Below are 15,079 nucleotides of genomic sequence, written 5' to 3'. Positions count from 1 at the left end.
AGTTTCAAATCCATAATTAATTTCTAGATCTTTCTGACTAATACATCCTTTGACTGAATTATTAAGCTATGTTTTCTGCATTTTATAAGCAATTATCATCACATACAAATAAAATGACCATTACTAACTTTGACATCTATCAGATCTTTGTGGAAGTTTGAACCAACAGTGTTCTTCCATGAATGACCTATATTTGTTAATCATTTTGTGGATTCAGACCTTAGCCACTAAATTATCAATTACGTTTGTAAAATAAATATTTTTTAGTCTTTTTCTAATGCTTTTTTTTAATATTGTTTAGGTTATGTTTATTTTGTCACATAATATTTTTCAATATATGAAATAGTACCTCAAATTTTAAAGTTTTCTCAGAATTCCTCAACCATTCAAAATAATGAGCATTTGTACCCTTTTTAATAAATAAATGTAAGTCACCATATACTGTAATTTAGTGCAGGAAATACTGACTTTATCCTCATCTTTAAAGTACTTAGTCTATAACCAGTGTTGGATTTCAAAATAATCAAAATTATAGCTGAATCTTTCTGTTGCAATACACAATATTTTCATTTTAATACAAGCACTGTAATGCTGTTAAAATATTTCTGTGGAATCTGACTTAACTTCATGAGGCTATTATCAGTCATGAACTTCATTATTCCCTGATTTATTGCTTTTCATTGTTTAAACAATAATATATTGTCAAATATAAAATATCTTTTTTTTAAAAAAAATGTGTTCTATCATGAAATCCTTGTTTGAAGTTCCAAGGAATTTAGAACCAGGCTTTAAGTTTGTTCAGCTGCAAAGTGAACACTAAGCTCTTTGCCCCGCCCGTGTTATTGCAGTAGGATTCTTGTCTCATATACACCACTCATTCCTCAGTTCACTTAGAACACAGTCTTTGACATCACTCAGCTTCAGAGATGAATAACCAAGGAGTAATCTATGCAGAACTGAAGGGAGTCAAGAACTCAGAGAGACAGCGAATAAAACCTAAGGGCTCTAAAGATCTCATTTCAATAGCTCAGCAGGAATTAACATATGCAGAATTAAATCTTCAAAATGCTTCTCAGAATCTTCAAGGGAATGAGGAGAACTACCACTCCAAAGGTAAAACATTACCAGTCACTAGGTGAAACTGTTCTAGGATATGAGGTTGGGGTGCAAAGATGTGGAGAAAGAGTAGGGGATAAGCTCACATATTTTTCATTTGAGGAAGAGAGCTTAAAATTGGGTATGGTATCTAATGTGAAATCAGAGAACTACTTTCATTCTGGCATTGCTGAAATTTGTAGTCTTTAATCAACAACTAATGCAGCATTATATTTGCTGAAAATGAAATGGTATATTCTGAGAGAAAGACTAGAGTGGTAGAAATTGTTTGGGGTCCAAGTTGATGTACATAACTCTCTGTTTACTTGGGTTCTAGTGTGTGTCTACTCTCTAAACAATTGCCCCCATCACTCCCTTCTCAGTAGTTCCATTTCCCTCCCTGCAGATTCACCATCACCTCCAGAGAAGCTCATTGCTGGGATCCTCGGAATCGTCTGCCTAGTCCTGATGTCCACTGTGGTAACAATGATTGTTGTTACTCCCTGTAAGTACATTTTTTAAAAACTGTAAGGCAACTTTTCACTTTAATGATGCTCAGTCCTCTAAACATTTCATAATATTATAGAATGTGCCTATCATTAAAATATATGCATTTGGACTAAATGTGGAATGGTAATTCTGAATCTGTCAAAAATATACAACACAGAATATAGAGGGTACATATTTGTATATTCTGATTTCATAACTCAAAAACATTTATTAGTAGATTGAAAGAACTTACTGATAAACACAAATTAATTCTTAATATTAGTTAAAACAAATACTGTAAGAGGTGGTAGCATCTGTTCCTTTTGGTTTTTGAAATATGTTTTTCCACCAAATCTTTATTGCTTAATTAATTTTTCTTGGTAAAATCAGTTTTATTTTAGATTACTCTAATCCTAAACAATAAACCAAATTTTAAACTCAGAAACTAAGATCATTATGATTTATTTAGAGCAATATTAACTTTTATAATAATTACTTTTGTAGCTACTCTAATACAGGAACAGAATAACTCCTCTCGGATAACAAGGCTTCAGAAAGGTACATAATGATTTTAACGCTCTGGCATATATAGAGTTGGTATTTTGTCTCTATCTTAGGCTAATGAAAATAAGAATATATTATGGGGTAGAACATAAATTACAAAATAGAGCAACAAATATTTATAAGCAATGATTATAGGAGAATGCTTCTGCCTATACAACAATATGATCAATATGAACAATACAACAATTGTTGAAAATTGGTTCTAATTTCCTTCTGTTATAATATGATGAGACAAATAAGTTTATTATTCTAAAACAGAGGTTTCATTTCTTGATTATCAGGATGTGTAAAGAGTGGGTATTTCTGTGTGTTTGCTTTATATGGAGACATAAATTGGGTTATGAGAGACTAACCCTTTCTGTGAATGTATGTGTTGGTTTAATATGTACCAGCCTTGAGGATGCATAGATACTTTGTATAAACATGTATATACATATATATGTCTATATCTATGTATATATGTCGGAGAAGGCAATGGCAACCCACTCCAGTACTCTTGCCTAGAAAATCCCATGGACGGAAGAGCTTGGTAGGCTGCAGTCCATGGGGTCACTAGGAGTCGGACATGACTGAGCGACTTCACTTTCACTTTTCACTTTCATGCATTGGAGAAGGAAATGGCAACCCACTCCAGTATTCTTGCCTGGAGAATCCCAGGGCCAGGGGAGACTGGTGGGCTGCCATCTATGGGGTCGCACAGAGTCGGACACGACTGAAGCGACTTAGCAGCAGCAGCAGCATGCATATATGTAAATTGACTTTTATTTTCTAAAATTCAATATTTTTTGGCTAGTAATTCACAATCTTTCTTCAGAATGCCATTGTGGTCGTTGTCCAAAAGACTGGTTTACATATTCCAACAACTGCTATTATATTACTTTTGAAGAAAAAACATGGAGTGGGAGTTTGACAGCCTGTGCTTCTAGGAACTCTACTCTACTTTATATAGATAATGAAGAGGAAATGGTAAGATATCAAATGTTTCCAACACTTTGCTAAAGGCTTGATTCAGTCAATATTATATTTGTTAGAATTCACTTGTGTTTTTGTATGTATTTGTAGTTTGTTTAAGGTCTGTTATTTTATTAAATAGTGGAGTACAACTTAATGATATTTTATTAGTATTTTACCCTATGAATGCATGCTTGATTATTTCCATTCTTGCTTTTCACTGAAAATCACACTTCTCCAATTGCTATTATATTCTAAGATAAACTGTGTTATTTGATTTTAATATATATCAAGGAAAGTATACATATCATACATTTTCATATAGATCACGAAATAAATAGAACCATGTAATTACACATCAGATTGTGGATTAGAAGTTTCAACTTTGCAGCACCCCATCGTCTGTAACTTCTCATCACCTGTGTTTCCTCCTTATTTACCCACTTTCGTGGCGTTTGATGCCATAGACTCTCTTTGCATGTCTTTGCTCTTCACGTCCATAGAATCAAACAGTGTGCATTCTTCTTTCATTCTCCACACACTCCCGTGTACTAGTTTTGCAATTCATCCGTATTCTTGCATTTACATGGTGTTTGTTATTGACTATTGCTCATTATGTTAATATAGCATTTAAAATCCATTCTATCCAACGTCTTTGAGTGGAGATGGAGTCTTATGCAATAACTTCAGGGAAAAGAGGCTTCCTAGGTTCAGAACTTTTAGTCATGGGATCCTCTTTGCTGGCCCCACCTCCATCCCTGCCTCCCAACTCTAGTTCTCTTTGTGGAGGCGGAAGAACCTCCTCTAACTGCTCCTCCTTAGCAGGTGTCCTGATGGACACTTTGTAAGGCTCGCATGGTATTGTCAACAGGATTCCCCTCAACACACAGGAAGAATGGAATGCCTTGTCTGTGCCCCCTCCTACAGCTTGGCTGGGAAAGTCATTTAGAAGGTCTAGGTCATTTTCTTCTTTTGGGGAAGATATAAGATGCCCCTAATTGTTGTTCCCTAACCTCACCTTGTTCTCCCACCCTGGAGAAGTGATGAGAGATTACAGAAGTCAAGCTGCTGTTAAGTCTCCAACCACATCACCCTTCCCTTTCCACCTTTCAGAGTTCTCCGTTCTTGTGTCTTTCATTAGTTCCTGTGTTTACAGTTGTACTTAGCAGGGAGGAGCAGAGAGAAATGAATCTCTGACCCTTTGTCTTGTCCACTGGATTCTAGCAATACAGAAAAAAGATTGATTTGGGGTTTATCTAGGCAAAGAATGGTGTGGGTCCCAGAAAATCAAAACTTTGTCTTTCGTGTCATTTATTTTCTCAATTTCAATCCCTTAATTTCCTTCTAAAACTGAAACTCTGAGAAACACAGTAGCAGAATTCGGTAATACAGTCACAGTATCTGGAAAAACGAATGTCACAGAATCTGAACATATATAAAACCTTGTTATGTTCAATTTGACAACATGGGTAGCAATTAAACTGCATGAATTAGACTTCTCCTTATTAACATAAGAAAAGCAATGAAACTGATAAACATAAATGTTTGAGTTTATTTTTAATCAGAAGTACAGACATTGGTTAATGTTTGACAAATATTAAAACTTTCACCTTTGTATTTTTAGAGTTAGATTAGATTCTAACACTCTCATTTTGTGCAGAAAACTCTGGATCCTATGAAAGAGCACACTGTTTGCATTTTAAGAATTAATAAATTCTTTCATAGTGATTAAATGAAAATACTTTTGTGTAGAAATTTCTGAAGTCCCTATCAGTTATGTCATGGATTGCAGTCTTTCGTGAAGGCCATGGTCATCCGTGGATGTGGCAAAATGGCTCAACTTGCAAACTACAGTAAGTTTTTAAAAACAATACTATATAGAGAAGGAACATATTAAAAAATATATTTTAAGAATATTATTAAAACATTTGTTTTGGTTGAATTACACAATGATGAAGGATTCTGTTGAAAGTTAATAAAATGTTGATAGAAATATTAAAAAATGGGATACTCAGTATTCCATTTTCCTAATAACAAACTCTTCCTGAAATTATGTTAAAAACACCATTATCCACTTTCAAAATATATTTTTATTACTGTTATACAGAAATGTTATAACTTCGTGAGCTGTCTTCATATATCATAACAGAATTATGCAATACTTTATTACAGGATATCAGACATATCACCTGAGAAAAGAAACTGTGCAGTGCTATCCTCAGGGGACATAAACTCAGATGACTGTGAAATCCCAAATATGTATACTTGCAAGCACAAGCTTGAGAATTAAAAAGTAAGTTTGGCTGCTGTTGGGTAACGCCATCTCTTATGAAATGGAAATAATAGTATGATTGCATAAACTTCAAAATGCATTATATTCTTTTTTCTAATAACGGCAGTTTTTTTAAAAAACTGTTGAAATTTAATATGCACAGCAGAAAGTACAGATATCATTCCATTGGTGTCTGACTTTTTTTGCTCAATAATATATTTACGGCAATCAAACTTTCTAAAGAATTGCATGGTGTATAGGACTGTTTACATGAAATATCAAAAATAAGAAAAGAGAGACCAGAAGCAGATTAGTGATGACCAAGAGCTGTGGGGAGGTGGGGATAGAAAATGACTGCTAACTGAACTGTGATGAATACTTTCTAGATTTTGATAGTGGTGATAGTTGAAAATTGCAAATGTATATAAAATAACTGCTTATACACTTTAAATGGATGAATTTTATGCTATGTAAATCACACCTCAATAAAGCTGTTTTAAAAAACTGCTTGGGACTGCATTTAATCTTTAAAGTAAATTGTAAAGAGAGTCATCTTTGCAATGTTGACTCTTCCAATCAGTACCATGCTTTATCCTTCCAATAATTTAGGTTTTTTCTTAATTTCTTTGATTTTACTTCTTTAATTATTTTTGGCCACTCCAGGTGGCATGTGGGATCTTGGTTTCCCAGCCAGGAATCCGACCTGCACCCCCCACGCTGGGGAGCGCAGAGTCCCATCCACTGAACTGTCAAGGAAATTCACCTTGCATGTTTTAAATTTTTCAATATTGAAATCTTAGAGAAATATGGGTATTTCGTAGCCACGCTTTTGTAAATGTCATCTTTGTTTTTTGAATTTTTAGTAATTTCTGCTGCTGCAGCAGAAATAAACGAACAAAAAAAAGAGGTTTACAGGCTGATCTTATGTCCAATGACCTCTCTGATTTTATGTATTAATTCTATGGTTTCAAGTTTATATTCCTCTGGATTTTAAAATAAAAACAGATATTGCAACTATAAATAATTACATTTTATTTCTTCTCTCCGGGTGCAATTGCTTTGTTTTTTTCTTGACTTATTTTTACGCTGCAGGCTTTTATCTTCATTGTCGAATAGAAGGTACTGTAAAGATCCTATATGTACCATTCCTATATTATGGGAATATATTCCAATACTTTATCTTCAAGTATGAGGTTTAAGGATTTTTTTATCATACTTTTTTTACTATGAAAGCAATTCCATATTATTTAATTTTTTCTTATAAATTTTGTAACCAATCAGTAGTGCTTCATTTTTCTTTTTTCTTCAATAGAATGAGAAATGTTTTTTTAAATAATGCTTATGTATGGCAAAAACTACCACAATATTTTAACTAGCCTCCAATTAAAATAAATTATTAATTTAAAAAATAAAGTTTATAAAGTTTTTTCCTCCAAATATTCCTATTTACTTCAAATATTAAACAGTCAAGCATTCCTGAAGTGAAACCACAATGATCATTCTGTACTTTCTTTCTCTTAAAATCAGTACGTATATCATACTTAGATTAAAATATTTTCTTCATCTATTTTCACAAAGAGACAGGACTGAGTTCCTTAATATTATGTAAGGTGGCAAGTTTTGTTCTCAAGGCTCTTTTGGGAAACATTCCTTTTTTTTTTTAATCTCACCTGGAGACTTTGTGAAAGACGTGGTATAATTTTAGGTGTTATTATTCACTACTGTTACCATTAGAGTTTCTAGAACATTTTTTGTAGGAAGTTTATACAATGAACGCCATATCTTTAACACATGTTAAATTTATTCAGGATCCGAGTTGTACTACATTTGGAAAATTGCATTTTTTAGTCATTCTCTATTTGATATAGATGGTAGAATATATTCATAATATGGTTTTCTTATCCTATTTAACATCTGTAAAAACAAGAATGGTGTTGTCATATTTATTATAGATGTAAAAGATTTATGTCTTCTCATTTTTTCTTTAAATGTCTTTTATCAGTTATACTGCCTTTCAAGTGAAAATGACATTGACCATTTTATTCCTTTCTAGTGTACTTGCTTTCTTTGTCATGATTTTGCATCATTTATTTTCCTTTTATTTCTTTATTTGGACTATACTTGAATTTAATTTCACCCAGATTGCTTTTTAACTTTTAGTTTCTAGTGGCACCTCCTCAAATTTATTCTTTCCTACTTTTTTGTTTGTGATGTGTGCATTTAAGGCAATCAATATTTCACAAGGCAGATTTTACTATTGTATTTTCCTTTTAAATCATATAAAAATTGAGAATTTTGTGGATTTTTCTTTGATTCATATGTTATTTATAAATGTGTAACTGAACTTAAAACTAGATAAAGGTTTTCACATTTTTGGTTATTACCTTCTAGCTTAAGTTGTAAAGAATTTCTATGAATCTGGAAGCAATCTATATCTTTATTATATGTGGCTGGTGTGAATGAGGAGGAAATCTTAAATTTTTAATTTTTTATAATTAATTAAAAATTAAATTTGAATACTCACATTTCAAGTGTCCATCTGCCTAACTTGACTTAAGGCTGTTATCGTGACACTACAGTTCTATATATTTCATATCAATGTAATCAGGATTATGAATATATAGTGAATTTTTGGAAAATTTTAGTGTAATTTAAAATGTGAGTATTCTATATGACTATATAAGTGTGTGTGTGCACAAATGTGTTGATTAATTGCCTAGTTTAGATCTGTCTGTGGCCTGACTGGTATATCTGCCTGCCAGATGAGCAGTGAGAGGTAATTGTTTAAATCTCTATTTATGATTATTTAACCTACATACTTTTCTCAAATCCTTGTTGAACTTGTACTATTAAGTGCATGTGTTTTTTTTTTTGTAATTGCTAATGGTTTGGATCCTCAGTATATTGTTATGAAACATGCTTCATCTTTTCTGACAAGGCTCTTCCCTTGTATTGTGACAGTTCATTAACTTTATTATTTTCATCATCTGGTACTGCATCAAATCATTTTTCATCTTTTTAAAATTCCTCTTTATTTTTTCATTAAAAACTTCTAACTAGGATAACAGTTATTAAAATATCTCTTCTATATATATAGCTGTATTAAACAAAATGTTTTAAATTATGAACATTCTTAGAAGAGGAAGGCTATTTCATATATATTTAACCTAATTTTAGAATTATTGTAAACTTTATATATTTTATTTGTATGTAAGTATATATAATTAATTTTAAGTATAATACATTGTTTCTTTGAATTCTACTTTATCTTTATCTTATTTTTCAAAATAAATATTTTTTACACTCATCTATAAGAATTTATTCATTTAATATGCCTGAGTTTAATTAGTGCCCTACATTTTGCTGCTTGCATTCTTTACTCAATAAAGTACACGTTAGCACTTTTACCCACCTCTCAAACAATGAAAGGATGTATTTATTCACTACTTTTATTTACTGCTCATGCTGTATTGGCTCCCTTGAATTCTAATACAAATGTATATTTACAATTTGAAATTTTATCATTAATATTTTACTTCTCAATATCTATTTGGATATAGTCACACAAGTTCTTTTCTTCAAACCTTCTTTTCTTGTAAAATTTTACCTAAATTAAGAGTTTCTTCTTTAGAAGACCCTCAATATTTCCTTTATTTAGAGTCAGTTGGTAATTTCCCTCCATTTAAAAAACTTCCTTGAAAATGAATTGATCTTGTCATTATGTTCAAAGGACGTTTTCACTTGTTATTGACTTCCAATTTATCTCTCTTTTAGGTCACTAAGTATGGCCATTAATAGACATAGTTACAAATCGATATATTCATATCATAAAAAGCAAATTCAAACTACTTTCAGTGTTTTGAGTAAATTTATCTTTGCCGTGTGTTGTCTGAACATAGATTTTATTAAAGTTAAATGCCAGAGAAAGTGAAAATGAAAATGTACTCACTCAGTTGTATCTGACTCTTTGCAACCCCATTAACTGTATCCTGTCAAACTCCTCTGTCCACAGAATTCTCGGGGCAAGATTACTGGAGTGGGTAGTCATTCCCTTCTCTAGGGGATCTTCCCAACCCAAGGATCGAGCCCATGTCTCCTGCATGGAGGGCAGTTTCTTCAAATTAAACTCATATTTTTACATATAACAAAGAACCTGACAAGTATAGCATTATTTAATTGAAAACAGCAAAGTGTATGACAGCAGTAGGTACAACTACTTCAAATTTTAAAAGTAAACATTAGTATATTTTACATTGTGTGACATCTCTAATGAATGTTTCAATTGTTATAATTCTAGGATGTGAGTGATAGAGAAAGTTATCAGTTTATGAGAATAAAATATAATGGATAGATAAACCATATAGGTAGCCATTAGTCACTGTTTTATAAGACTCAAGTATTAGTCTTCATTACAAGGACATAACTGAGTTTGCATTACATTTTTCTAGATTTCAGAAAGCTAAAAATAGTGTGTCCCTGAATTCAATGTTCTAGAAGTGATGCTGAAAGTGAATATCCTTAGGAATGGTAGATAAACATTTATCCTTTTCTTGATACAAGTGACAATTGATGAAAAAAATGCATTTGAGGCAAATTTGATAGTTTATGTAATGTCTTATGTTTTTGGATATTCATGTGTGTTTTGCTGAAAGGTCAACATTTTCTGTCTTCCCCATTTTCTTGTGAAGTGAAAATTTAAAAGCTTATTTTTCCCCTTATGGAAATTTGGGCTTTTGTTATTTACAGCAAATATTCTTATTAAAAATATAGATAACAAGTTATGATTTGAGGATCATCAATGAATGATATAGTGAGTATTCAATATTTCAATATCTGCCATGGTGATACAGTTTGATATTGTTTGATGTTTTCCCCTTCCCAAAGACATTTATTTTATCAGAGGAAACCTAAATACCTTATTTAGGAATAATATAATTAGATGCAGCTATTTTAAGTACTAAGGCAGAAAAATAAAAAAGTAACTTTAGGCATTCATCTCTTTGTAACAGTTATTTTAATGTAGACAAGGTAGTAATTCTTCTGAATTAGTGACAAATGGTATGGAGTAGCCTTCATGGTAATGCAGTGCTAGGGTGCAATCTCAAAAACAACAGAATGATCTCTGTTCATTTCCAAGGCAAACCATTCAATATCACAGTAATCCAAGTCTATATCCCAACCAGTAATGCTGAAGAAGCTGAAGTTGAATGGTTCTATGAAGACCTACAAGACCTTCTAGAACTAACACTCAAAAAAAGATGTCCTTTTCATTATAGGGAACTCGAATTCAAAAGGAGAAATTCAAGAGTCACCTGGATGAACAGGCAAGTTTGGCCTTGGAGTACAAAATGAAGCATGGCAAAAGCTAACAGAGTTTTGTCAAGAGAACTCACTGGTCATAGCAAACACCCTCTTCCAACAACACAGGAGATGACTCTACACAGGGACACCACCAGATGCTCAACACCAAAATCAGATCGATTATAATCTTTGCAGCCAAAGATCGAGAAGCTCTATACAGTCAGCAAAAACCATCATACAGAGGAAGGGGCAAATAGATCGAAGACATTAAATCTGATAGCCACAGTGCTTGAAGAACTATGGACAGAGGTTCATGACATGGTACAGCAGCAGTGATGAAGAACATCCCCAAGAAAAAAATGCAAAATGGTTGTCTGAGGAGGCTTTACAAATACCTGAGAAAAGAAGAGAAGCTAAAGACAAAAGAGAAAAAGATTTACCCATTTGAAAACAGAGTTTCAAAGAATAGCAGGGAGAGATAAGAAAGCCTTTCTCAGCAATCAATGCAAAGAAATAGAGGAAAACAACAGAATGGGAAAGACTAGAGATCTCTTCAAGAAAATTAGAGATACCAAGGGAACATTTCATGCAAAGATGGGCACAATAAATGACAGAAATGGTATGGACTTAACAGAAGCAGAAAATATTAAGAAGAGGTGGCAGAATACACAAAACAACTATACAAAAAAGATCTTCATGACCCAGATAACCATGATGGTTGATCACTCACCTAGAGTCAGACATCCTGGAATGTCAAGTCAAGTGGGCCTTAGAAAGCATTATTATGAACAAAGTTAGTGGAGGTGATGAAATTCCAGTTGAGCTCTTTCAAATCCTAAAAGATGATTCTGTGAAAGTGCTGCACTCAAAATGCCAACAAATTTAGAAAACTCAGCAGTGGCCACAGGACTGGACAAGGTCAGGTTTCATTCTAATTCCAAAGAAAGGCAATGCCAAAGACTGTACAAAAAACTGCACAGTTGCACTCATCTCACATGCTAGCAAAGTAATCATCAAAATTCTCCAAGCCAGGCTTCAACAGTACGTGAACCATGAAATTCCAGATGTTCAAGCTGGATTTAGAAAAGGCAGAGGAACCAGAGACCAAATTGCCAATATCTGCTGGATCATCAAAAAGCAAGAGAGTTCTATAAAACCGCCTACTTCTGCTTTATTGACTATGCCAAAGCCTTTGACTGTGTGGATCACAACAAACTGTGGAAACAAACAGAGCAAGAGATGGTTGGATGGCATCATTGACTCAATGGGCCTGAGTTTGAGCAAAGGTTGATAGTGAAGAACAGGGAAGCCTGGAATGCTACAGTTCATGGTGGGGGTGGGGGGCAGTGAATTATCAAACTTAGCGACTGAAAAACAACAATCCTTAAATAGCTACTGTTAATGGATTATGATTGTTTTCATTATAACCAAAAAGACATAATGCTAATATGAGGAAAAGAAGTATGTAATGCCATGTAGTAAATCTTCTGAATTAGTTATATGTCGTATGTGCTGGAGAATACTCTTGAGAATCCCTTGGACTGCAAGGAGATCCAACCAGTCCATCCTAAAGATCAGGCCTGGGTGTTCATTGGAAGGACTGATGCTGAAGCTGAAACTCCAGTACTTTGGCCACCTGATGCGAAGAGTTGACTCAATGGAAAAGACCCTGATGCTGGGAGGGATCAGGGGCAGGAGGAGAAGGGGACGACAGAGGATGAGATGGCTGGATGGCATCACCGACTCGATGGACATGTGTTTGAGTAAACCCCGGGAGTTTGTAATGAACAGGGAGGCCTGGCGTGCTGCGATTCATGGGGTCACAAAGAGTCCGACGTGACTGAGCGACTGAACTGAACTGTATGTGCTAAGTCGGTTTAGTCATGTCTGACTCTTTGTGACACTATGGACTGTGGCCACCAGGTTCCTGTCTCCATAGGGGTTCTCAGGCAAGAATAGTGAAGTGGATTGCCATGACCTGCTCCAGGGGATCTTCCCAGGGACTGAAACCACACCTCTTTTGTCTCCTATATTGGCAGGAGGGTTCTTTACCACTAACTATAACTGGGAAGCCCTAATGACAAATACTGTTAATAGAATTATGACTTATTCCACAACTGAATGAAAACATGAGACTATAAGGAAATGAAAAATGTAATGCCAAGATTTAGCAACTTTATGTAAAAGTAGAACTTAAAACATTGAAGGCACTCTTAGCAAAACCTAAGTTTGTAGTATGTGTGATTGAGATAAAAACAATTTAATAGTATTGCATTCATCCTCTCCCCCGTATCTTTTAGAAAATAAAAAAATTCTGAGAGGCACTTGCCAAAGGACTAACTATGAGACACACTACATACCCAAAGTCTCCTATATTCTGGAGTTGTGTCATGAGATGAACTGTCTTCAAAATACTCAAGTGTAAGAATTTCCTGTTTAAACTTTGTGGCATGTTGATGAGAAATCTCCCTTTTCCACTATTGCTTCACCGTGGGCCTTCACAGGGCAGTCTGTGAAGACCACAAATACTGTTTACTACAGTAACTTGGTCACCCACAAGAGGAGGCAGGACTCTGGCCTACAGAAGGTATGTGTCTCTCTCCTTCCTAATTCCTCATCTCATTTGGTAGGAGATATGCCTAGATATGGTTCCATTTAGGGACAATTGATATGTAGCCAAATCAAGGATATATTGGTAGCTTTATTTGAATAATTCTGAGAATTATGTAAGCATAAATATGAAATATTATGGAGGATTTTGTAAAATATTCAAATTCTTGCCTGTTTATTAGTCAAGTACATATACACATGTGTAAATGAGTTTCTAAATCAATGCAATTTAAAGTGAAATCTCATAAGCACCATGACAAGGAACAGTTACTGCTGTATTTTGTCATCGATAGAGATATATTTATATATCATTAAGCATTTCACTCAGCTTTTTTTTTTTTTTTATTTGTTCATTTTTATATATAAAGTGTAAAAGACAATACACAGCCATACGTGAGGCCAGGCTTGGCGACAGATTTATTATCCTCCATGGTGTGCCCATGGAAATTTACTGTGCTTCCAATTCTTCGTGTATAACATTGGGAGGACAACGATACATACCTTACCAGGTTGTTAGGAAGAGGAACTATTTTTTTTTGTTGTTGTTATTGCCGTTTTACTGTCTTTATTTTTTTTTCTTTTTTTTATTTATTTATTTATTTATTTTTTTTTTTCCAGTGGGTTTTGTCATACATTGATATGAATCAGCCATGGATTTACACGTATTCCTAATCCCGATCCCCCCTCCCACCTCCCTCTCCACCCGATTCCTCTGGGTCTTCCCAGTGCACCAGGCCCGAGCACTTGTCTCATGCATCCCACCTGGGCTGGTGATCTGTTTCACCATAGATAGTATACTTGTTTCAATCCTATTCTCTCTGAATATCCCACCCTGGCCTTCTCCCATAGAGTCCAAAAGTCTGTTCTGTACATCTGTGTCTCTTTTTCTGGTTTGCATATAGGGTTACTGTTACCATCTTTTTAAATTCCATATATATGCGTTAGTATGCTGTATTGGTGTTTATCTTTCTGGCTTACTTCACTCTGTATAATGGGCTCCAGTTTCATCCATCTCATTAGAACTGATTCAAATGAATTCTTTTTAATGGCTGAGTAATATTCCATGGTGTATATGTACCACAGCTTCCTTATCCATTTCATCTGCTGATGGGCATCTAGGTTGCTTCCATGTCCTGGCTATTATAAACAGTGCTGCGGTGAACATTGGGGTGCACGTGTCTCTTTCAGATCTGGTTTCCTCGGTGTGTATGCCCAGAAGTGGGATTGCTGGGTCACATGGCAGTTCTATTTCCAGTTTTTTAAAGAATCTCCACACTGTTTTCTCATAGCGGCCTGTACTAGTTTGCATTCCCACAACAGATGTAAGAGGGTTCCCTTTTTCTCCCACACCCTCTCCAGCATTTATTGCTTATAGACTTTTGGATAGCAGCCATTCTGACTGGCATGTAATGGTACCTCATTGAGGTTTTGATTTGCATTTCTCTGATAATGAGTGATGTTGAGTATCTTTTCATGTGTTTGTTAGCCATCTGTATGTCTTCTTTGGAGAAATGTCTGTTTAGTTCTTTGGCCATTTTTTGATTGGGTCATTTATTTTTCTGGAATTGAGCTGCAGGAGTTGCTTGTATATTTTTGAGATTAATCCTTTGTCTGTTTCTTCATTTGCTATTATTTTCGCCCAATCTGAGGGCTGTCTTTTCACCTTACTTATAGTTTCCTTTGTAGTGCAAAAGCTTTTAAGTTTCATTAGGTCCCATTTGTTTAGTTTTGCTTTTATTTCCAATATTCTGGGAGGTGGTCATAGAGGATCTTGCTGTGATTTATGTCGGAGAGGTT

At 34.3% G+C, this 15,079-nt stretch overlaps 1 protein-coding gene across 8 annotated transcripts in view; it reads left to right on the top strand.

Annotated features, from left to right (window-relative positions):
- Window positions 1–905: 905 nt before the first annotated feature.
- LOC122423927 (NKG2-A/NKG2-B type II integral membrane protein-like) overlaps window positions 906–15,079 on the top strand; it is a 28,715-nt gene continuing 14,541 nt past the window's right edge. For 2 of the 8 annotated variants that reach the window (XR_006264246.1, XM_043441462.1), the window contains exons 1-2: window positions 906–1,113; window positions 1,502–1,600. Coding sequence is in view for 6 of the 8 variants with exons in the window: in XM_043441462.1 (XP_043297397.1) it covers window positions 927–1,113; window positions 1,502–1,600 (286 nt within the window). In the remaining 2 variants the exon portion in view is untranslated. Of the gene's footprint in view, window positions 1,114–1,501; window positions 1,601–2,088; window positions 2,143–2,962; window positions 3,115–4,851; window positions 4,953–5,271; window positions 6,622–10,647; window positions 10,708–12,972; window positions 13,610–15,079 lie in introns of those variants that run through there. The other 6 variants (XR_006264245.1, XM_043441459.1, XM_043441461.1 and 3 more) reach the window with 6 other exon arrangements.

The sequence above is a fragment of the Cervus canadensis genome, chromosome 21, assembly GCF_019320065.1.
Source record: "Cervus canadensis isolate Bull #8, Minnesota chromosome 21, ASM1932006v1, whole genome shotgun sequence".
NCBI lineage: Eukaryota > Metazoa > Chordata > Mammalia > Artiodactyla > Cervidae > Cervus > Cervus canadensis.
Note: the sequence above shows the minus strand (reverse complement) of the source record. Positions and strands in the feature narration are given on the sequence as shown.